This window comes from Periplaneta americana, chromosome 2, assembly GCF_040183065.1.
Source record: "Periplaneta americana isolate PAMFEO1 chromosome 2, P.americana_PAMFEO1_priV1, whole genome shotgun sequence".
Classification (NCBI taxonomy): Eukaryota; Metazoa; Arthropoda; class Insecta; order Blattodea; family Blattidae; genus Periplaneta; species Periplaneta americana.
The window spans coordinates 174,842,477-174,867,212 of NC_091118.1; the positions used below are offsets into that span (position 1 = coordinate 174,842,477).

General features: G+C 36.5%; 1 protein-coding gene across 3 annotated transcripts in view; it reads left to right on the top strand.

Moving 5' to 3' along the window:
• The window catches only part of Ku80, a 34,648-nt gene extending 17,206 nt beyond the window's left edge, over positions 1 to 17,442 (top strand). For all 3 annotated transcript variants that reach the window (XM_069818965.1, XM_069818963.1, XM_069818964.1), the window contains exons 7-15: positions 3,215 to 3,383; positions 4,858 to 4,997; positions 7,133 to 7,270; positions 7,932 to 8,077; positions 11,513 to 11,776; positions 11,858 to 12,015; positions 13,328 to 13,534; positions 16,101 to 16,240; positions 17,281 to 17,442. In XM_069818965.1, the coding sequence (XP_069675066.1) occupies positions 3,215 to 3,383; positions 4,858 to 4,997; positions 7,133 to 7,270; positions 7,932 to 8,077; positions 11,513 to 11,776; positions 11,858 to 12,015; positions 13,328 to 13,534; positions 16,101 to 16,240; positions 17,281 to 17,295 (1,377 nt within the window). In that variant the 3' untranslated portion in view covers positions 17,296 to 17,442. The remainder of the gene's footprint in view (positions 1 to 3,214; positions 3,384 to 4,857; positions 4,998 to 7,132; positions 7,271 to 7,931; positions 8,078 to 11,512; positions 11,777 to 11,857; positions 12,016 to 13,327; positions 13,535 to 16,100; positions 16,241 to 17,280) is intronic.
• Positions 17,443 to 24,736: the final 7,294 nt, after the last annotated feature.

Below are 24,736 nucleotides of genomic sequence, written 5' to 3' on the forward strand. Positions count from 1 at the left end.
TTTTTTAAATAGTATTATTTCAATTGCTATGTAACATGTACAATGAGAAGTATATATTTTCCAATGACACCTCCCCCCCCCCCCAATATCAAACCCTGCTTATATATTTTATGCATTAGTGTTTAATTTGTTAGTTCTGTGTATATTGACGTTAGAATTCACTATTGTTCAAACTTGATTGTTTTGTTTCAACTATCTGGCAATTCAGTGTTAGATGATCAGGATAAGACTGCAGTACTTTGTTTATCAGAGACTATCCAGAGTAGTGATGGGTCCAACCACCTCTTAGGCGCGGGCTAGCTCGTCAGCTCGCGCTCCCAAGAGAGAGTCATTCGAAAGAGTCAGTTCGTTCACGAGTTGGTTGACAGCTCCGTCGTTCACGAGCTGGTTGCCAGCTCCTTCGTTCACAAGCTGGCTGCCAGCTCGTTCGTTCACGACAGGCTAGACAGCTCGCGAACGACATCGTTCAAGAGCTGGTTGCGTAACATATCGAAACTGTCTATAATAGTCTAATCTATGACATTAGGAATCAGAAGGATAAAAGGGACAATCGTATTATGTTAAAATAGATGAAAAAACAAAGCCTGCAACATAAACGTTATAATGTAATATGTATATTTTTCTACACACACACATCAGCCGCGTAATATTAGTTCCACATCCGTTCGCTACTGGCATATGGCGCAGTCTCACCTTCTCTGTCTTTCTCAAAGTAACTACAGATCACAGTCATGTGATCATGCAGTGAATGCCATTGGTTATTCGAGAGCGGGAGTCGTGAAACGAGCTGTGAGCTGGTTGAGAGTCGTGAGCTGAAGGAGCTGGAAGTGCCTCGCGAACGACCAGCTCTCAACGGGCGAGCTAGCTCGAAAGAGAGAGTCGTTCAAAAGAGTCAGTTCGTTCGCAAACGACCTATCACTAATCCAGAGTGAACCACAGGCCATGGATCCACATTACATTCATATGAATGATGATGATCATGATGGAGAATTGTTGGGATGTCACAGGGGAACAGGAGTACTCAGAGAAAACCCTTGTATTGCCTGGATTACGGGCTTGCTCAGTAAAAGTTATCAATTCAGGGTTAATCATCCAGGATTTGAACTGGGCCCCTTGGCTTATGAACTCAGTGCACTAGCAGCATTGAACCATCATGGCAATTAGAATATGGGTGAAAGTTTACACAAATATTTTCAAGTAGAGAATGAATAATTTGTGCAGCCTCAGTTTCTCGCTGAAAGGTATTAAATTTAAGATATTTCCTGGAAGGTGTGCAATACCTGATTCTTGATGATTCATCAGCTGATTGCATTCCTGCTGTTGTTTAAGTAATTTGAAATGATTTAATTTATTAATGTGTATCCATTGATACAATATTCGTAAAAGCAGATTGCAACATTACAGCTTATGTTTTACATATGGTCTGAGATCAGGAAGATTAACAGAGTAACTGTTTGCAGTGACAATCCCCTGAGAGTGTACAGAAGTTGTAGTGGAATATCATGAAATCCCTGACTTAGGAGATAGTTAATAGCGAAAAGACAATTAAATTTGCTGGCATATTAAGTTAAAGTACAGGAAGTGTTATATGTTGATGTTATCTCTAATTCAGTGCCCATTTGTAAGAAATTGAGGATTTACTGATTACTTATTTCTTATCGCTGAATATCTTTTAAGTTACAGTTTATTTGTTAAAAGGATAGATATGAAAATTTTACTTGCGAAATTTACTCTTCATCAGCTGTGAGATATAAATCTCATGTCTTGTTCTGATGTCATGAGGTATTCGTAAGCAACCTAAAAACTGATCTTTCCATCATTCGTTTTATTTGCAAATATTGCATTTTTACTAATCTAAATATGTTGAGATTATTTGAACTTGAAAATAAGTTTTTTTTTAATAAGTCCTCTGCTGTCACTTGTTTTTCCTACTCCTTTCTACAGTTTTTTCTAATCTCATGATGAAATTATGTAATAACAGAAATTACGCAATATTGCTGATTTCTCAATTGTTTTATTTTATTTTCCAGGTATTTAGCAATTTCTACTGAAATTTTCTTTTGATGTTGATCATTATGTGATTGCATGGATGCAAAATATTAGGAAACGTAATGGGTGCGGCAAAACATCCTCCCTAATTTAAAGTTTAAATAAAAAACAGATGGATCAAAATAAGGAAACTTTATTAATATAAATGAATTCTTAACATTGGGAATTTAACATTAATGCAGTGAAGCGTTCATTTCAGCAGTCTCCAAAGAGATCTGCTCGAAAACACACTGGAGCTCTTCAGTTATCGGAGTGTGCATCGAATTTTGCACCACAACTTGCAGTTTCATCCCTACAAGATGGTCGTTGTTCAAGAATTGTTTGAACGTGATTATGAAAATCGTGTGAGGTCCTGTGCAAACATTCTTCAAAATGTGCATGAAGATGCTGTGGTTCTTTTTAGTGATGAAGCACATCTTCACTTATCAGGATGCGTGAATCATCAAAATTTCCGATATTGGAGTCAACAGAAGCCTCGTGAACTTCATCAAAAACCTCTACATAACGATCGTGTTACTGTATGGTGCGCAGTTGCAAGAGTCGAGATACTTGGTCATTTTTTTTAAGAGGATGGTGCTACTGTGACAGTAAACTCTCAGCGGTACACCTTTATGATCAACAATTTTTTGGCACCAAGACTCAATGCACTGCAGATTGACGAGGTATGGTTTCAGTAGGACGGAGCCACCTCTCACACAGCTCAGATTTCTCTCCAAGTCCTTAGACAGATGTTTCCCGGACACTTCATTTCTTCACGTGGCGACGTCCCCTGGCCAGCACGATCACCAGACCTTGCAATCTGTGATTTTTTTTCTATGGGGGCACCTTAAGGCTGAGGTGTTCAAACATAGGCCGAGGGCATTGCCAGACCTAAGAAATGCAATACAGGAAGAAATTGGTCTTATTCCTCAAGAAATGCTAGTTAGAGTGATGGAAAATTTCCGAAATCGCATTCAACAATGCATTGATAGTGAAGGACACCACTTGAGAGACACGTTATTCAAAAAATGAAAAATTCCCACTGTTAAGATACCATTCACATTAATAAAGTTTCCTTATTGTGATCCATCTGTTTTTTATTTAAACTTTAAATTAGGGAGGATGTTTTGCCGCACCCTTTACAATAATATTAAGTAGAATTATATTTCATTTTTTGCTTTGACAGATAAGTCCAGCTACCCTGCCTTCATGGAAAACATCGTCAGCCTTAGAGAGTTTTGCTCGTGTTGATTTTGAAAAGACTTACACTAGACAAGATGAAAATATGACTGTAGTTGAGAGGGATGATGTTATAGAAGGATATGCATTTGGAACCACGTTGGTTCCCTTTACAGGTTTGTAGAATTTCCTTGATGTAAATATAAATATATATCATTCATTCATAGTGCTGTCGACCTAGTTGGCAAGTTGGTATAGCACTGGCCTTCTATGCCCAAGGTTGTGGGTTCGATCCCGGGCCAGGTCGATGGCATGTAAAAGAACTCCTGCGGGACAAAATTCCGGCACATCCGGCGACACTGATATAACCTCTGCAGTTGCGAGCGTCGTTAAATGAAACATAACATTTAACATTTCATAGTGCTTTATCCAAGGGCATTACAATACAAACCCAGCATTCTTCAGTCTTTTCTATTTTCTACCGTTCTCTTTGTCTCATATGATCTATATATATTTATATTGCAGTTCTTTGCGTGTTAGTAATAACATTCAATAATTTAGTTATACAGTGAAGCTTCGATTATCGTCATTTCACAAGTATTAGGCTGTGAAGCTTATTACGAGCTTTCTAAAATGTTCACACCAATGCATTGCAGGTCGACTAAAAATTTTCGACCTCTAGATGTATGGCTATAAATGACTTTGGGGATCTCGGATAAGCTATCTTTGAAGATGACATTTACAGTTTGATTTATACTGGTCGATGTATTTTAGAACTGACTTAATTTTGAGTTCTTTTAAGATGTCGTGTTCCTTTTTAGATCCATTTGGTTTATCCCCCTGCTCTGCATTCGAATCACATTAGACAAGCTGTTATTCAGCTCTCATATTCTTTATTGCCCGTGCTTTCCTGCCATAGATTAGTATAGGTCATTCTAAAGTATTATGTAGACATTATATGGTATGCTTCTATACTAGGAATGGTTTCATGACTGTTAGTAATTCCTGTAGCTCTGATCTATCTGTTAATGCTTTCTGGTACTGTATGTCTATTTCTTGAAGAATAATAAATCTATAACCAAGGTAAGGGAAGTGGTTAGTTCTCCTCGAGTGTCTTATTATTAAGGCAAATTTTACTTTGTATTGGATTATTTCCATAAAACACCATGTAATTTTTGTTCACCATGTTGTTTGGTAATGGATGTAAATTTTATTATACTATGCATTAATTTGATCTAGTAATAGATATCAATAAAACTTGTTCGAATAACTGTTTATCTAAAATGATTATTGAAAAAATCGAGCTTCTATTGAGAGATTGGAAGTGGATATGTTGCAACAGTGCAATGCTTTGTTTACAGCTGCGGAAGTACAAAGCCTAATACTGTAGTAATAAGCAAAGGGTTCGCTTTCGCTTGCATCAGAAAGAGGGGCCTTCCAGTGAGGAGGTGATTGATAACACCTGATTTTTAGATTAGTGTGTTTTCTAAAGACGAAAATTCATACATACGCTGTTATTCTTATGAATAAATTAAACAGAACGGAATACTTAAAGATAACCTTGCAATTCGTGTTGTGTGTACGTGCGTGTTTTTGTGTGTGTGTGTGTGTTTTTTTTTTTTTTTCGTGATTGGCATTTCATTTTTTCAGATGTGGACAAGTCCATGCTGAGCTACAAGTCTGGAGACAAATGTCTTAGTGTCCTGGGTTTCACGAAGTCGACAAATGTGCCGAGACATCTTTTTATGGGGAAAGGTGTCCTTTATATAGTTCCTCAGAGAGATGATGAAGTGAGTGAGCAGATTTATTTGTAGACGTGAGAGAATGTTGATAAAAAAAATTAGGTGACACTCATGTGGGTACCTAGGTCAAAAAACTAAAACTCCTATAAACATCTTTGATTGTCAGATTTTTATTAGACTGTCTTTAGTAATGACACCACAAACATTGCAGTGATATTCACTTTCTTATCGCTTATTCTCAAGTATGACATTTGTAGCAGATATTTCAGCTCTCACAATTCTGTCTGTTAGCTCCTTGATATTTTGCACTTTATCTTTGTAAATAATTTCCTTAATGAATTCTCACCCCTGCCACTCAAAGGAATCCAAACCGATAAGGAATCTGAGTGTTAAGAATGTGCATACTTGACAGGAGAAACTAGGTGGCACACAATCTACCTGGGAAAAGTGTCCTGCTAAATTTGTATTCGTTTATTTTTTTAGTTTGTTATTTAGTGATGCTGCATCAACTGCTTTGTTACTTAGCATCGATGAAATTGTTGATAGCGAGATGGTATTTCGCGAGATGAGGCCGAGGATTCGCCATAGATTATCTGACATTCGCCTTACAGTTTGAGAAACCTCGGAAAAACCCAACCGGGTAATCAGGTCAAGGCGGAATCAAACCCACACCTAAGCGCAACTCTGGATTGGCAGGCAAGTGGCTTAGCGGACTAAGCTACGCCATTGGCCTGCTAGATTCTCATGCACTGCATATGTCTCGATCATTGTCAGAAATTTTCTCCAAAGAAATGGACAGGCGACTCTATCTTTGATGTTAAATGAAACAATAAATTAAATATAGTTTTATTTTAATGAATAATTTCAACGACGAAAAACAATTTCAGAGCTTTATACTTTGAATAATTCCAAACTTTAGCACATTGATATCAGAGCTTAAACCTACAGTTGCAATGTAGGTTATTTATAAATGGTTAGACTTACTTATATTTCATTAGTTAATATTGAAACTTTTTTTCTTAGAGATTGTCAGAAACAATGGCTTGCAAGTTTTATATTAATTGCATGTAAATCAAATACTGATATGATGTTACTAAACTTAGGACACATTTTTCTAAAGACAGGAAAGCTAAAATTTGAAAGCTGAGATATTTCGTATAGATTAAAGGGGCTTAAATGTTAAGAAACAACAAAGAAATATAACTCTATTAAATCATTATACAATATTAAGATTTTATTTACCATATTGTATAATATATTATATGCATATAATTTCAGTTTTTAATATTAACATTTTCTCACCATTTCTTTCTTTATTAATAACATTACTGTAATTTAAATTAATTTATTTTTAATTGATTGATTTATCATTGTGAAAAATTTCAAAGCATTAGCTTTTATAGCTTCTGAGAAATATTTACTGGGTACCCAAAGTTTTAAGAATGTAATTATCTTGGGGGGGAAAAAACCTTTAAAATGGTGGAATGTGCAATATATCAATAGATTCTGGAGTTGCATAAAAGCTTTAAAAGAAATTTTAATCATTTTAACATCCTGGTTTCCTAAAATAAAAGACTGACATTTTTGAAGTGCTGAATGAAGTAATTGTGAAAGGAACTTCGCTTAATATGTTTAAAAAATTTGTTTTGTTCTTAGGGGATCAATATATATATAAAATATCCTGATAAAAATTGACATGAAGGCTGCAGAATTGGGCCTTAGCTAAGTAGAAGGCATACATATCTTATTAATAATTGTGACTATTTAAAAATGATGCAAAAATATCATTCGTTCTTTCAGTAGATTATATTAATCTTTTTTAACAGATACTGTTAGGTTGCAAATACCGGCATTTAAGTCATTTGGACCTAAATACTCAGTGTATGGAATTCCCCCCCCCCTCCCCTAGGGATTAGTGAAAGAATGGCCAAGACATTAAGGAAGTCATGAACTCATTTTGGGAATTCTGGCTTAATATAACGGTCTTTGTTGTAGTTTACTACCTTATGTAAGGCTTTTCACCAGTAATTAGCCTTGGCCTTTGGTGATTAATTTCCTTATAAAGAGCTAACCATTCACTCACTGGCAAAAGACTTACATGTGATCACAGGAGAGTTACTTTGTTAATGAAACATTCCTTATTTGTTCTTTATTACCTCTGCAATTGTATATGATTTTTACAGTGTGCAGCAGTTGCACTTTCATCTCTCATACAAGCCATGCAAGATCTGGGACAGGTTGCTATAGCACGGAAGGTTTACCGAGCCAATACTGGCCCAGTCCTGGGTGCTCTCTTTCCAAGAATAACAAATCATTACCAGGTATGACATGTCAAAGAAATGTGTTTAAAAATTTAAGTTAAAATGAGATTCTGCAGAAAGGAAGCAATCTATACACTATTATTACTGAGAAAAACCTGTTTAATAAATAATCAGCTTAAATAAAAAATAATACATTGTTCTAATAATTTAGAAATCTTCTCACCATTCGTGAGCTGCCACGAGGGACAAAGAGTACTTAACCATATAAATGTTTACAAGTTCATTAAACCATTGATTTTGTTTTGACAATGAAACTCCTACAAGTACATAGCTGCAAATACATTTTACAGCCCTTTTACAAATTAATGTAGAGGAGAAGAGTTATGGTTAGTGTAAAAGTTTTAATGATTGAGTAAGCATCATTTTCATGACACACATTTTAATCTTTGTAGATTAATTTCTCTATTCTGAATGTCATCCAGTTAAATATATGAAAGGATCTGAGTGTATGTTGGTGTTGGTGTAATGATACTTCCAAGAATTAAAAGAATTTATGCATGTGCATGTGTGTGTTTATGTTTATTTTCTTTCATATGTTATTAAGAAATACTAATTCTATTGCAAGAAGGCTAGAATAGCTAGCCCTCTTGTTCTATTCTCAGAAATATTTTATGCATTATGTTAACACGTCTTCTTCTTTTCCTTCTTTCTTCTGTTGCAGTGTTTAGTATTTATTGAACTTCCTTATTCTGAGGATATGAGAGAATTTATATTTCCACCTGTGGCTACAGAGAAGAGCAAACCAGCAAAAGAGCAGCTCGATGCAATAGATGCTCTTATTGATAACATGGATCTTACTTCTGTGACGTTCGTATTTTATTTTCATTTCCTCTTTTAACAGTGTCATAAAGTTATATATATGTTCTGCACTGAATGAATAAGCTTACACTTGCATGATTTTAGCATTTCTGTCTTTGTGAAATAATAATAATGCCTAGAGTATTTCTGACCGGAATACTGATATGCCACATACGAAATATTCTTTACTTTACAACAAATAGTGTTTCTGTATGATACAGTTCTTAAAACTTAGTCAGTTGTTAGGGCAGTAAGATTGTTTCGAGGTGAATTTCCTGACACTAATGTTCTGACTAGAGAAACTGTTCAAAGACTCTTGAAAAATTTGAGAGAGTCGGGAACATTACTTGAAAATAAGCAAAATGTGAAATGATGGATTTTAACAGAGGAGAAACTAGCCGAGATATGTGAACAATTAGAAGACATGCCAGCAAAATCACTTAAAAATCTTGTCTTAGAGACTGGAGTGTCTAAATCGTCAGCACAAAATGCTACAAAATTGCTTAAAGCCATAGCTTATTGCTAGAAATAAAAGCAGTAGATATACCTGGTTTAAATTCCAAATCTCTCTGCAGTGCATATGTCACTGTTGATCAAGCCCCTACAGCCAAGGTAGTGCAGAAGTTTAGAATCGGTACAAACTGAAGCTTACTCCTACCACCATGTTTTGGGAAGAGCACCGGCTAGCAGGGTCTATACTATGGAGTGTTGAAGGCTTAATATCAAGCTCTTGCTTAATTTGGTGTATCTTACAAATCAATATAAATAGATAAATGAAAAAACAACCCTGTTAATATTTAAAATGACCACATTATGAACATTTGATTTATGCAGAGTGTTTTAGAATAACTATTACTAATTTTAAATATGATAGAGGACATGTAATAAAACATTTTCCGTAAAATAAGTAGTGTCCAGGAATGCTTCCATATTGAGATGTAACAGTATGAAAGAAATGAGAATTTTAAAGAACCTCTCAGCTTGAAAAGTAGGGGGCCCCCTTCAGACTAGGCCACTTAGCAGTGCCACTGTGAACACGAGTTAGTGGCACTGCAAACGCGTGTTTGAAACACTGCTTAACACACTAAATTTTTGTAGAGAACTTTTCAGTCTTCCAGTGAACATGGATATAGAGGGAGATTGCAACATTGCTCATACAGAGAAAGAATAGATGTAAAAATAGAAGAGTCTGGGTCCATCCATTGGTTTTGGAAAGACAGAATCAAGGACTATTTCACACTTTATTTGTTGATTTACATCAGGACTGTAATTTTTTTTTTTTCGCATGTTTAAGAAATCATTTCAAGAGCTTCTAGCAGGAATTACCAATGAAATTCGAAAAAAAGACGCTGTGGTACAATAGGCTGTATACTGCCGTGGTGGTGTAAGGAATTGGTGACCCAATAATAGTCCATTAGTAGCACCACTCAAGTGTCCCTAAAATAGTGGCATGGCTGTGGTCCTGTCTGAAATATACAATTTAATTCCATTTATAATATGATGGGAAGTGCCTCTTTCAATGGCCACCACCAGCGGCAAAGCCAACCACTCAGACCGTCTGCAGCACCTCTATTCTGTGGCTGTGGCTACATCTGAAGGCCCTCATTTATATCCATTATTCACAAGCAGCAGCACTTCTAAAAGGGACCTCGTCTGAAGGGACTCTAACTGGCCACTACTGAAGATGTTTCTCTAGCCTTGAAAATATTATACAGTGTAACAGGGAATATGACACTGAGGATGTTCTCCACATAAATTCATTATTCCTCATTATTTCCATAAGTTGCTCCATAAGCATGTCTGTTAATTCAATATTCTTTGTAAATGATTCATTTTTGATTGAAAATTTACAATTAGATCTAATAGAGGTTATTTTGTGATATACAAAAACTTATCAGATTACCAGGAAACAATTGGCATTCATACAGTCCTCTCTGTAGTTTGAAAACTCAAAAAAGTTTCATATTCATGGTTCAAGAATTAAAACAGAAAATCAATATCCCGAATTTAAAAGAAAACTTACAAATTAAACCAAACCCTTTAACTCTATTAAATATAGAATATAATCTAAATGTAACAGAAAAAATACTGAAATCAGAAGTAAACACTGAAATAATAAAACAATTGTCTTTAGAGACAATTAATATTAGGTACCCTCCACAAAACTGGCTTCATTTATACACCGACGGATCCTTGATCTCCAGAGAACAAGGTGCCGGTACAGGTTTTACGTGCTGTCTCTTCTCACTTATAGATCTCTTGGATATGGAACAACAAGTTTTGATGGTGAAATCATTGCAATAAGGGAAAGTCTCAGGAATCTTCTATGCCACATCAATAAATTTAGGAATGCAGTTATATTGTCAGACTCCAAAGCAGCTATTCTATCAATCGTCTCTAAACACACACCTTCATCTCAAACAGCAGAAATAACTAAAATCCTCTCTCAATTAATATCACTCAATAAAAGAATTATATTCCAATGGATACCATCCCACTGTGGAATCCTGGGAAACGAGAATGCGGATGCTTTAGCAAAGAAGGGCAGCACTGCTACTTACAGACCTGTTACTAAATCTACATATTACTCTGTGAAAAGATTTATTAAATCTACATACTTAGACTTCAACAAACAAAATTTGATAACACAATCCCAAGGGAAAAAATTGAACTCTCTGCATCATAATCCACAGTTAATTCCCGATTTACCACGAAAATCGTCTGTAGCTGCATTTAGATTGGCAACAGGCCATGATTGTTTGGCCAAACACCTGCATAGAATTGGAATATATCAGTCCCCTAACTGCCCATTGTGCAACTCAAACCAAGAAATGGATTCGGAACACCTCAAAATCTGTGCTTCAGTGGCTGACCATGATAATATCTTTGAAAAATATTGGAGTGCAAGAGGTCAAATGACTTTGTTGTCAAACGCCTGGCATTAGAAAACAACAACAATGAAAACGTCAACTTAAATTGTTTCCATGGTAACTAGATTGGTTGAAACACTAAGACAGCTATGGACGATAATAAGGTCAATGAAGAGTTTTTACTTTTACCATATTACTTCTATATGGAAGCATTTCTGGACACTACTTTATTTTTAAAAAATGTTAACTACTTGCCGTTCATCACATCTTAAAATTAGGTTTAGTAAGTTGTTCTGAAATACCTTGTATATGTGACCTTAATGTCATTCACAACATGAAAAATAACTTAAATTTCGTAAAATGTGTATACTCTATTCTGCAGAACTTAACAGCTTTCAGTTCCATATATACATGGGGGGAAAAAATATATATATATATATATATATATATATAATTTTTTTTTTCTTTTCTTTCCAATAAAATGAATAAGAATTATTAATGAACCTGCAATTACATCATCTCATTGCTGTTCTAATCTTGACCTATGAAAGTCATTTTAATGTGTCTGTTGCAGAAATGAATACGAAGAGGACACTGAGGCATTCAACCCAAAGAAGATGCTTAATCCTTATCATCAACATGTGTACTACAGCCTTGCACATAGAGCAATGAACCCAGATTCAGAATTACCACCTGTGAATGACAGAGTACTGGATATTTTGAAATCACCATGTGAAAATAGTCCATCATATAAGCTGGCACTAGAAGAAATCAAGAAGCAATTTCAGTTGGTTGAAGTTAAACCCAAGAAAAAAGAAGTAGCTGATGCTATTAAGAGGTAAATTATGAATTAAAATGTATATATATATTTTTAGATCCGACTCAGCTTCGTTTTTGATTACCACTTTCTCTTTTTCAGTGAAGTTAAAAAAGAACCAGAAGATGCGTCTAATAATGTAAATATAGAAGACGTGAAATTGGAGGATCTTGGTCTGGCTTCTATAGTTGAGGTTGGGTCTTTGACACCAGAACAGGACTTCAAAGCACTGCTAGATCAAGGTCAACAGTTTGATAAAGGTAAACTTATATATGGAACTTGAATCTGATTCTGTTTAAAATAATAGGGAAAGCCTATGCATTCCTCTGTATAATATTTACTTTGTTTATGTTACACATCGCCTGAATTTATTCCAAAAAGAACATTAAATATTCATAAACTCGAGAATATGGCAACACTAAATATTTTTTACTGATGTCTCAATGGTATAATACCCACTGGTATCCATGTTGTTGTTACTTTATGGTATCATTAATAAACCAAAAGAATTGCAATAAATGTTCAGTTCAGAATGTTTTTTACTTTTATGTTATTTGTAGGAATACCATAAAACAATGTATAAAATATATCAAAGTCGGTGAATAGAACTAGGCCTAGTGTAATTCATGAAAAAGTCGTTATTTGAGTATGTAAATCATGAAAAAATATTCGGTATTTAAACATGTAAGTCGTAAAGATAGGCTTGAATTTAAACGTGGAAATCACTTTTAAAAATAATTGATAATAAAACAGTCATTCTCCTACAGACTTCCTCGGTATTAATAAGGCTGGTTACACACTAGATGGAGGAAAATGTCGCGTGAATATAAAAAAAACCTTAGGCCTATGTTCATTTGCACACTGTGACAGGCCTCTTTACTGTCAAATTATCAAAATGCATTATTATTTTATTCCTTAGTCTACGTTGTGTACTCTTGCTGAAATCATTTATCTTCAATATTATCGTAACACACTGCTCTCTTAAATTGACAGAACATATTGAGAATTAAATCAATGGCTTTCCCACACTATGAAATGTTTCACATAAAACCATTTTTATCTCTTAAAGGAAGCAAAAACGAGCAAAATTGTATTAAACATTTTTGTTTGAAATATCTCAAAGAATAACCCCCTGAAATTAATGACATTACTTTCGGTTCAGCTTTTATATTGACCCAAACATAGTAGTCAACTAGTGGCTATTCTTTGAAGAGCTCTGGGTTCAATACTAACAATAAGAAATCTCGTTAGATTTGTGATTGCAGTACAGTTGTAGAAGGAATTTTCTCTGATTAGCTCAGTTTCCTCTGTCATTCTCAATCCATCATTGGTCCATCATTTTTTCAATTCTGAATAATCTCAACTCCTGTAACCTAAAATGATCGTTCAAACCAAAAGTACTCTTTGATATAAACATATCTTATAGAACAGCTTCCCTCTCCCTTTTCCTTTCCTTTACATTTATTTTTAAATCTGAATTGGCCACGTGAGTGTTTATAAGTACTTGATTTATTTACAGAAGTATTGCAATTTTGTCTTTCCAAAATTAAATTGGCTTTTTTCTGTGTGCAGTGTGTGATCAAATGCAGAAGGTGATTCTTAATCTTGTACTGCGATCTTTCGGTACCGACAACTTTGTCAAAGCAGAGACAGCGCTCAGAACGCTGAGGATTTCCTGTACAGAAAAGGATCCATCTGTGTATAATGATTGGATTGTACAATTTAAAGAGAGCCTTTTCCAAAGGGGCAAGGATGCTTTTTGGGACATAGTGATCAAAGGTAAGTGTCAAGTCCACCGTTGATTTTTTTTATTCTGTTATTTTACGATGTTTTATCAACTGCTATGATTATCTATGCATCTGAGTGAGATGAAGGTGATAATGCCAGTAAAATGAGTCCAGGGTCTAGTGCCGAAAGTTACACAGCATTTGCTGTCAGTGGGTTGAGAGAAAACCCCCTCAAAAAAAAACTCAACCAGGTAACTTGTCCCAACCAGGATTTGAACCCGGGCCCACTCAGACATGCTATTACTCCACATCAGCGGAATCCACTATTTATAAAGAATGTGGTGTGTCTAATATGTTTTTATTTCATGGTTAAGTTGACCAATATTGGGTGTGAGAAAGTTTTCTAAAAGAACATAGATGTCAAATTAGTTATAATTTACAAATAAAATACTAATCAAGATATACAAGGAAAACGAACTTCAATTTGCATACGATCATATCTCACATTTGTATTTGTCACTTCTAGACATAGTCTGCAACAAGATATTTAATTTTACATGCTTTTGAAAATATTTATGTGACTTAGAAAAATTGATTTAAATCAACATCTCTGCTATTGTTATATTGATCCATTTCAAAGTCCACACCTGTGGAGTAACGGTCAGCACGTCTGGCCGCGAAACCAGGTGGCCCGGGTTCGAATCCTGGTCGGGGCAAGTTACCTGGTTGAGGTTTTTCCGAGGTTTTCCCTCAATCCAATACGAGCAAATGCTGGGTAACTTTCGGTGCTGGACCCCAGACTCATTTCACCGTCATTATCACCTTCATCTCATTCAGATGCTAAATAACCTGAGATGTTGATACAGCGTCGTAAAATAACCTAATAAATAAAAAAATCCATTTCAAAGTAATTTGAGAAGTCACTCTTTCTAATATGCATTAGATATAGGACTATTTATGCCCACGAACATTCCTCGAACTAACCCACTGCTCTGCATGATGTCAGTTGGTTGCCATAGAAACACACTACTGACACCCTCCTGAGAAAAGTGCACGCATAGTAATATCAGATGACTAATATAAGTGCATCTGAAACAGATTTGCTTAAACAAGAATTGCTTTTTCAGCAAGACTTGGCACTTTATTGCCCATATCGTTAAATATTGTCACCCATTTGCTATCATTATCCAGAATCTTTGACAGTACAACATTCGTTGCAGAGCTCATTTATGTAGGCTAATATAAGACTTAAATTATTTTAATGGCAATACCGAACTACTTACATTATCAAAAGTAGGATGCTATTTATGTGCTACATGTAATATTATTTTAGAAATAGATCTAAATTAGATTCATTGAACCAAATGTAAAGGTACTTCATAGAAGTTAACAAGAAATTTGTTAAAATGTTCAATAAAACTGGTGTTTACCTTAACTGACATTTCTGAAAGTGTGCAAGTTTCAAAATACGAGACAATCAGTCTGTGAATAAATTATAAGGGACATGGAGTTTTTCTCTGAAATACAGGATAGTTACTTAAAATATTTGGGATGTCTAGTGTCTCTGCCTGCACACTAGTAAATTGTAGACAAGATTTTTCATTCAGCAAATTATTGCTAAAACAGTTGTAATGTAGAAGAGAAATGTGACTTAGTTTAGAATTCCTGTGAATTATTGAAGATGACACTCTTTCTTGTAATTGTGTGTTGAAAATTCCTAGGTTTGTGTCTAAAAATGAGTAGAATGTTGTGAGTTTTTGCAGAAGAAAGACTTTTTGCAGGATATCACTGTGGATAAATTGACTTCTTTTGCTTATAGTGGTATTTTAAGTTGCTAGAGTCGACGGCAATTCGGAAGGCAGTAGTCTGCTAGCGTTTGCATCGAGAGAGACAGATAGAGAGAACAAGGTAGCATACAACATTGCCACATCGTACTTCACGAGCACGTGCAATACAAATAGCGCAGGAGAAAATTTAAATTATCAAAAGACAATAATGATCTTAGCCATTGATTACTGTAAGCATGACACCAAACAAACCCTCTTTCCTTCACTAACAATATTCTTTGCACGGTTCTCAATCCCACACCACATGCTTCTGCAGTCATTTCTTGCACGTTGGCAACATTGCAGCAAGCATCAAGATGGCCAGCAGCATTCTGCTCGTCAACGTTTTTAAAATAATTATACACCTTAAACACTATTTTCTGCGCTTGCCTGTGCAATACTTGTCTTTTTACAGTCTCTTCTTTCATTTATTTATCTTACACACACACAGTAAATGTTAGTTTTACTTATTCAGTGTATTGAAACAGTCACACGTGAACAAACAAACTTAGGAAGTACTTGTTACAGACTGATTTCGATTGGTTCTACTGTACAAGCTTGTGACATCACATACCAGAAATGCTACAGCGCATATAGCAGCCGACCGCCTTCCAAACTGCCGTCTAGTCTACATATGTACAGTATCTATAAGGAGAAAGTGCCATTTAATGATTACGTTTATTTTCTCAATTTTTTTAATTCTAAAATTAAATTTTGTAAAACATAATTCCTCAATACTGTTCGGTGTAAATGTTGGTTCTTTAATGGATATTTTATCATCTTGCTTTACAGAACAACTTGGTTTGATTACTTCCCACGAGAGTACAAAGAGCTCTGTTACTGAAGAAGATGCTAAAACGTTTGTTGAACATGTAGAATCCACAAACAAGGAGGATGAAAACAATGATGAAGATATGGATGTAGACGATTTGGTATAAATATATTTACTCTTCTCTTTTATTATTTTTCAAGAGGCAAGACCTGGCATGTGAGCTGCACGAAAGGAAAAAGAATAGGAGATCAGAAAGAAAGTTTGTTTCGATTTGGTTAATATTAGACAAACTATCGATAAGGAAATTCAATTCCTTCTCCATCCCCAGTGATAATATAGCCACGGCACGTGATAAGGTCACAGGACATGTCTTGCCTCATCTACTGTAATGGTGGGCTTATACCAATACTGATACTATTTACAGACACTTGTCCATAAACCTCTTTTCTCAAACAAGATTTCACTGCTTCATATTTTTTGTTCATTTGATATAAGTTGTGGAATATGCAGTATGTGACATATCAGAAATTATGTGCCCATCTTTAAATGATTTCCACCACTTGGAGACTATCAAACAAAGTGAACAATTTTTCTGAAACTGTGCTGAAAGTGTTTTATGAATTTCAGCATCACTGAGAAACTTAATGGTAATTTGCTGTGCAAAGCATTTAAAAGACAGATATCTTCCATGTTTGTTTTCTTTTGCGAATTTATGACGGAAAGAAAAGATAGGTAATGGGAAAATAAAAGCTTGTATAATAAATTAAACCTAACTAGAATTATTATGAGTAAATATTATTCTAATCCAAGAAAAAAATTAAGTACAAATCAAATTTGAACCACCCAGAAGTTTATCAAAGGATTTTCGTAACCTTGTCGAAGTTTATTCTTGTTCCATTTATTGACATAACATTGGAGGGACTCATTATGGGACTTATGTAACTTGGAGAGAGAACGAGATGTCAGGCCTCTTTTAAGACAACACACAGGACATTGCATTCACAACAGACAAACATTCATCCCATAGGAAATATTTAAACACATGCTGTGTCTAGCATGCAGTGCCGGTACTGATTTGTGCACCTTCGGTATAGCATGCAGTGCAATGAGTAGAGTTTACACACTCACTCTCACACACGCATACAGATATAATTATATGTACTGCAACAGTGTGACTTTGATTTTGTTTCTTTGTTTCAGCTGAATCAAATGTGAAACCAACAAATCAAGAAAGCAGCAAGTTTATTTTCTGGAAAAATATGCAGCACGTCTTAAGTATTACTTCTTCATAGTGTAATGAATAATTTTGTGTAATTATTGCGCATATTTATATGAAAATAAAATTATGTTTGTTATATATAACATCTTAAATACATTTATTTTGAGTTTTCAATACTTTATAATGAATATAAAAACATCTTCCCTTGTTCCCTTGCTTTTCTTTATAGTGATTGACATTATATTACGACTTTGAATTTATAATAATAAGAAAGAATATATATATATATTTTTTTTTTTAATTTAGCAAACGACTAACATATTATCCCTCTGTAAAACAAGATGGCGATTATGAAATTTGTATTCATTTATGTCTAACAATTGCTGGTATATTATGAGGGTGCAGGGTTACACATTTTTTGTTTTTTCGAAGAATATTTTTACTTCCAATTTCACAGGCAAAAAGAGCAAAAAATTTAATAAAAAGCCTGATTATAAGTATAGTGCTGGCAGCTTAAAAGTCTCAAAATGTTGGTCAGCCTATCGATTGCCTGAGTCTCATGCAATTGCTGGCATTTCCCTCCATTAAAGCATGGTGCTCTTACTTCCTACAGTCAGTCATCAGTGAAATTTCATAGGAGTAGGGCAGTTTTGTTGTGCAGTCGTGAAAGAAATTTCATTAGAGACTACACTAATATTGTGCAATGGTAAGATATTCACTGTGCCATTGTATATTCATCTTGAAGCTGTACATTGCAGAAAGATGTGTGACAGAACAAGATAAGCATTTCGACGTAAATTTCCTTACAGCCCACTTCCAACACTGAAAACAATATTCAAGTTAGTGCATAAGTTTAATGAAACAGGTTCTGTGACTCACTGGAAAAGAAAACTAAGACGTCACGTGCTTACAGAAGAAAACTTTATGAAATAGAAACTGCCTTTAAACGTAGATGAAAATACGATGCAATGAATATCTCACCATCGCACAATACTACTGTATGTATGATTTGAGGCTTTCTCGGCGTTGGTTCGCTAATATGTTTTCGCGGGATATCAGCCGAGTTAAGATTTTGGAATGCTCCAAGCTTTCGACTGCTATCTCTGCAGCCATCTTCAGGGAAGTGATGTCCGAACAGAAAGTCGAAAGGTTATATAGATGTGGCTGTCTCAGATGAAACGGGATTGGTTGGCGGATCGGCCAATCCGGGGCCGGGAATTGTCATCGCTCGTAAGCTCCGCCCCTCCCGGGATTACTGCGTGAAGTTTGGCGGGCGGCGAGCCCTGTTCCGCCGGTTGGAATCGGTTGCCGTCCTTGGTCCGTGATCTTCATGACCTTGATTGTAAGAGGGCCTGAGTTGGTCTAAGGCCGGTGTCCATGCCTGACTGAGCTGGAGTCCACTGTCTCTGTTAAAGTTGTTTTTCTCCAGCTTGATCTCTATGGCCTCCTTGATTGTACGATCCCAGTAGTGGCTTGATTTGTTAATGACCTTGGTGTGGTCAAACAGTATTTTATGCTACTAGTGAGCTTCGATGTAATTTCACTCTTCACAAAGGTTCCGATAAAAGAGGCTCTTGAACTGGTAGCGGAACAATTCCCGGATGATATTCTACAACTCTTCCGACTGGCCTTGACTACTACTTACTTCACGTACAACAGTGAGTTCTACGAACAAACCGACGGCGTGGCAATGGGCTCCCCGCTGTCACCTGCTATTGCTAACTTTTACATGCAGCACTTCGAACACCAGGCCCTAGACTCAGCCACACACAAGCCGAGCCACTTCTTCCGCTACGTAGACGACACCTTCGTGGTCTGGCCGCACGGACAAGACAAGCTACAAGAGTTCCTACAACATCTCAACAGCATCCACGCGAATATCCAGTTCACCATGGAGGTGGAGTCAGAGGGCTCACTGCCGTTCCTGGATATCCACATACACAGGAAAGCAGATGGTACTCTCGGACATGGCGTGTATAGAAAGCCGACGCACACAGATCTGTACCTGAATGCACTCAGCCTCCACCACCCTTCGCAGAAGAAGTCCGTCCTGACTAGTCTACTACATCGCGCCATAGTCATTTCCGATATCAACAACTTGCCTGCAGAAATGGACCATCTTCGTAGAACACTACAACAAAACAACTACAGCCGGAGAGACATCAGCAAAGCCCTCAAACAAGTTACCACGAGATGTAACACAATAGACTTAGACAGCAAGCAAGAACCGACAAAGAAAGCTTTCATTCCATTCTGCGGGAGCGTGTCACACAAAATAAGCAGAATCCTCCAGAAGGTTAATATCAAAACCATCCATAAACCACAGAGCAAAATCCGGAGTCATCTACGTCAGGTTAAAGACAGTCAGGGCTTAAGGACTCCAGGGATTTACAAGATTCCATGCGAGTGTGGCGAAGTATACATAGGGCAGACTGGCCGCACAGTAGAAGACAGAATCAAAGAACATAAGAGGAACCTGAGGCTGTATTACCCGGAAAAATCTGCAGTGGCGCAACACAGCATAGAAAAGGAGCATAAAATACTGTTTGACCACACCAAGGTCATTAACAAATCAAGCCACTACTGGGATCGTACAATCAAGGAGGCCATAGAGATCAAGCTGGAGAAAAACAACTTTAACAGAGACAGTGGACTCCAGCTCAGTCAGGCATGGACACCGGCCTTAGACCAACTCAGGCCCTCTTACAATCAAGGTCATGAAGATCACGGACCGAGGACGGCAACCGATTCCAACCGGCGGAACAGGGCTCGCCGCCCGCCAAACTTCACGCAGTAATCCCGGGAGGGGCGGAGCTTACGAGCGATGACAATTCCCGGCCCCGGATTGGCCGATCCGCCAACCAATCCCGTTTCACCTGAGACAGCCACATCTATATAACCTTTCGACTTTCTGTTCGGACATCACTTCCCTGAAGATGGCTGCAGAGATAGCAGTCGAAAGCTTGGAGCATTCCAAAATCTTAACTCGGCTGATATCCCGCGAAAACATATTAGCGAATACTACTGTACTCTCTAAAGAAATTTCACTCATGACTGACTGCAGACAGGAGGTGCGATTATATGGGGCTCGGGCCACTAACCAGCCGAGCATTGTTTTGGAATATACATATTCGTATATGAGGTCTCGCCATCCTCATTGAATAATCATGACTATATGTAGTCAACATGTAGATACCTATTATTGGAGGAAAATTCGTTTCGGCACCGGGAATCGAACCCAGGACCTCTCAGCTATGCATGCTGAGTGCTCTTTCCATCTGAGCTATGCCGAGACCCATTCAAAATATATTTTTAAAATGTTAATGTGCATAAAAACTGCTGTTGCAATATGCAACCTTAACAGGCAGTCTCTAGAAAAGAAAGCATTATCTTCCCTTTTCCCTCTATGAATTGAATTTTGGTCTGTGTGACTGTCAGCTACGTCATCTGCTACTGAACAACTATTTACAACTAATTTCAGTTACTTGTGTGTTAAATTGTGTGTACGAAATTTTATTTGAAGCATTTTCTACATTTCTCTATTTTGTTTAGATTGGTACTGGCACCAGTATGTTTTTAAAGGAAACTGCAACAATCTAACATCGCATCTTTGTAACAATATGTTCGAACTTATGCTTTGACCATATTATTCTTTAAGGCAAATAATATTAACGAATATTAATCACGAAACAATTACGATTTCAACAAGTACAGTACATATTTGTCTGAATGCATTTTGCTTTTTTTCGTAATTGTATGCATTGCATTATGTCGTTGCATGATGAAATCTGCAGCCTAACCAGTTGATTGTTGTTGGCAAGGTTAACGTTCTCATTCATCCTCCTCCATTTGCTTGACATCACACTCCTTGTTTGTCTTCATTCATCTCTTCTAAGAGCAAACCACAGAAACCCAACACGTCAAATTTCCGCAAGTTACTATAACTTTATTGACAAGTATGATGTTAATCAATACTTCTATTTATGCAACGTTGTTGATTAATTTATAGGCCTACTGTATTTCGAAGATATTATAAGATGGCGGTAAGGTTTATTTATTTTTATTATTGCAAGTAATAATTTTTAAATATAATATTTGGCTTGCATTAAAAAGGTATTGATTATTCAGTCTATCTTAAATAAGAAGCAATTATTTAATTTTACTACATTGAAAATATGCTTTCAAAACTTTAATTCATTAAGTGAAAGGAATGAATGTACAAGGTGGTCCATATTGTGTCTATCAATTTCAGTTGGCAATTCTGGCAGACTAAACGTGCACATGCATGGTATGAATACATGCAGAGACAGCTGAAAGACTCGGAATTAATCTATCATTGGCCAATGCAGTCACAGATCGTGGCGGTGGAAGCATTTATCCTGACAGGCTCTGTTACATAGACCAGTGGACACTGCGGTGTAATAATGAAGATCACCATGCTCCTATGCCAGAGCAACACAGTATTCTGAAGTGGGTCCGACAATGGAGAGCTATAGGTAACGTTATGAACCAGAAGTCACCAGGTTGGAAGAGAAGTGTTCGAACTCCAGAGAATGCAGAGCATGTTCTTACAGCACTGTAACTCTTGAACCATCTGGAGTTTGTAGGTATGGAACTTCAAATCCTTCAGCAACCCGCCCAATGAGCCTCGCAATATGTTCAAGATTCTTGAATGACGCTGTGCTCAGTGGCGGGGACTCTGTTCCAGTGCTGCATGGAATGAGTTACACGACCCTGGGTATCTGCAATATAGGCCTACCAGGGCCGCTGACAGGATTTATGGGCCCCTGTGCAATATTGTGTTCGGGCCCTGTTGAAAAAAAAAGTTAAAAATGACAAGTTACCAATTATTCTGACCATAATAATTATTTGCAAAATAAATAAAAGATAACCCCATACACAGATCTAAAAATATACACTTTCATTACATTGAAAACTTTTAGCAAAACTTCACATTAGCACAATATATTATATTCATCACGCTTCTTTTTCAGTAGGGCCTACATAGTATGTTTCGTGACTAAACGTGATCCTGCGGCTTGGATTTGGGAGTCCACTAGCATATTTCGGTGGGCCTGTAGGGGTTGGTAGTTAAGAGGACAAGCCAATTGAACGTGTTCGGTACAAGCAACGGGAACATATTTCAGGCAAATCCCGGAGCCCTCAAGTGTCGTGTCGATGATTGTTAACATGGGAAACCGATATTCTATTATTTAAAAGTTAAACATTTACATAATGAAGTGATAATTTGTATTAATTCTACTATTGTTGGTTAATATGTCAGATTCATGTAACAAATGTTCTTACAAAATTTTATAGTATCGGTATGTATCTGTGAATAATTATTCGTGGTAATAAAAAGTAATCAGACTCACTTAATCTGACGGGCCCTTATTGCTCACGGGCCCATATGCATTTGCCCCCTTTGCCCCCCCTTCTCGGCGGCCCTGAGGCCTACTATGTATTGTTTACACCAACTTAGTCAAATCATTTCCTTTGTATGTACTGTGCACAGGAACCATGCTGTCAAGGCATCAAATAACGTTCTGTTTATTAGAATGAACCACTGTGATACTTTTTGGTCAAGTTTTTTTTTCTTTTTACTAGGTCATTCAACGACGCTGTATCAACTACGAGGTTATTTAGTGTCGAGTTTGGTGTTAGTGAGATGAGGCCGAGGATTCGCCATAGATTACCTGACATTTGCCGTATGGTTGGGGAAAACCTCGGAAAAAACCCAACCAGTAATCTGCCTAAGCGAGAATCGAACCCGCGCCTGAGTGAAACTCCGGATCCATAGGCAAGCACCTTAGCCAATAGAGCTACACCAGTGGCAGTCAGGTCTTGATAAGCTTAATTGAAATACTGAATAATAAATACATAGTGTCATTTGAAGAAACAATGTTAGTACTCGTATCTCACTAATAAATAACGCTACAAGGTGGCTTCTCCATCACTATTATTTCCCCCTTTCTGTTGTACACCTTTTGTATGAAACAATTTTTCATTTGGTGCTTGCGTACAAAGTTATTTTGGGTGGTCAAGATAAATGAGGTACTCTGTATTGTGACAGAACAACTACCCAATAGACGGGAAAATCTGTGTAATGAAGATGACTTAAGACAGCATACTGTTATTTATATTCCCATAATTGAAAGGGCATTTCAGAACCGAACAGAAGATTTACCTAAATAGCTCCAACCTTAGTGGAATAAGTGCTTTACATCCAGAAACTCCACCTTTCTTAGGATATGAAGTTCTAAAGCTTTTTGTCGAACGTTACCACTATGAAACAGATAGTGTTCAAGTGAACTGAAACTTCTTCTTAAGACAATAAGTCGCTATGAATCTAAAAGTGAGTGAAAATATTTTTTAAAATAATAATAAATGAAATATACAAACTAGCTGTATTACATTGACAATTCCATCTTCTAGTGCTTCGTGTGAACGTTTATTTTAGTATATGCGGAATATGAGAACATACCTCTGTAACCGAATGGTAGAGCCCTTAGGCAGCCAAGTAATTCTTCATAAGGGAATTAACCAAGAACCTCGACAAGGACACCAACTTGGACAAATTTGATGCTCTCTACAATAGAAGCATTAATATAACTTACACCAGCACTTCTACTGAGGCAAGTTATAATTTTTTCATTGCTGACATAAAATTAATAAATGTGGTAAACTGTAATCCCTCTATATAATATTAGGGTTACCATGAGAAGAAATTCTATAGGAGGACATGGAATCTAAAATAAGAGGACATTGCTGAAAAAGGAGGACTTTTTAAAAATTGGTATGAACAAAATTAAAGATAAAAACAATGGCTCACCTTAGTTAATTTTCTCACTAGTTGCTGGATCAGTATTACATCTGTACCCTACTTATAAGTGGAGCCCACTTTGTTCACAAGAGCCTGAAGAGACAAACTTATATCTTGTAACAAATAACTATGGAACTGTTCACAGGACATGTCCTTGAAATTATATTTCGCCATGATGATACCTCTGACTGTCTCCGTTAGTACGCGATTTCATTCTTTTGTCCATCGAGTAGATATTAGGGAAAATACTCTCTCAACACTTCAATTGTGACTTGGGATAAATAAATAGAATTGACTTATTTTTAAGAGTTCTAAGAAGTTTTCAGTGCTTGCAGAACTATTGGAATTGAAGAATTTGCACCATTGTTTGTCCAAATTAGCTTGATTGGCATATCTTTGTACACTGCAGAATAAAATTGACAAAATAGCTTAGCATCATGAATAGTGACATTTTTAAAGTGTAAGAATTCAATGCATGTCAATAGGTCATCATATTTTATGTTTTTATGTGCTCCAGTAAGCCGACCTGGGTGGCGCAAGCCATAGAGGCATGCAATGACTCTACGGCTTGGTCCGAAGGGTTGTGGGTTCGAGTCCCGCCTCGGGCATGGGTG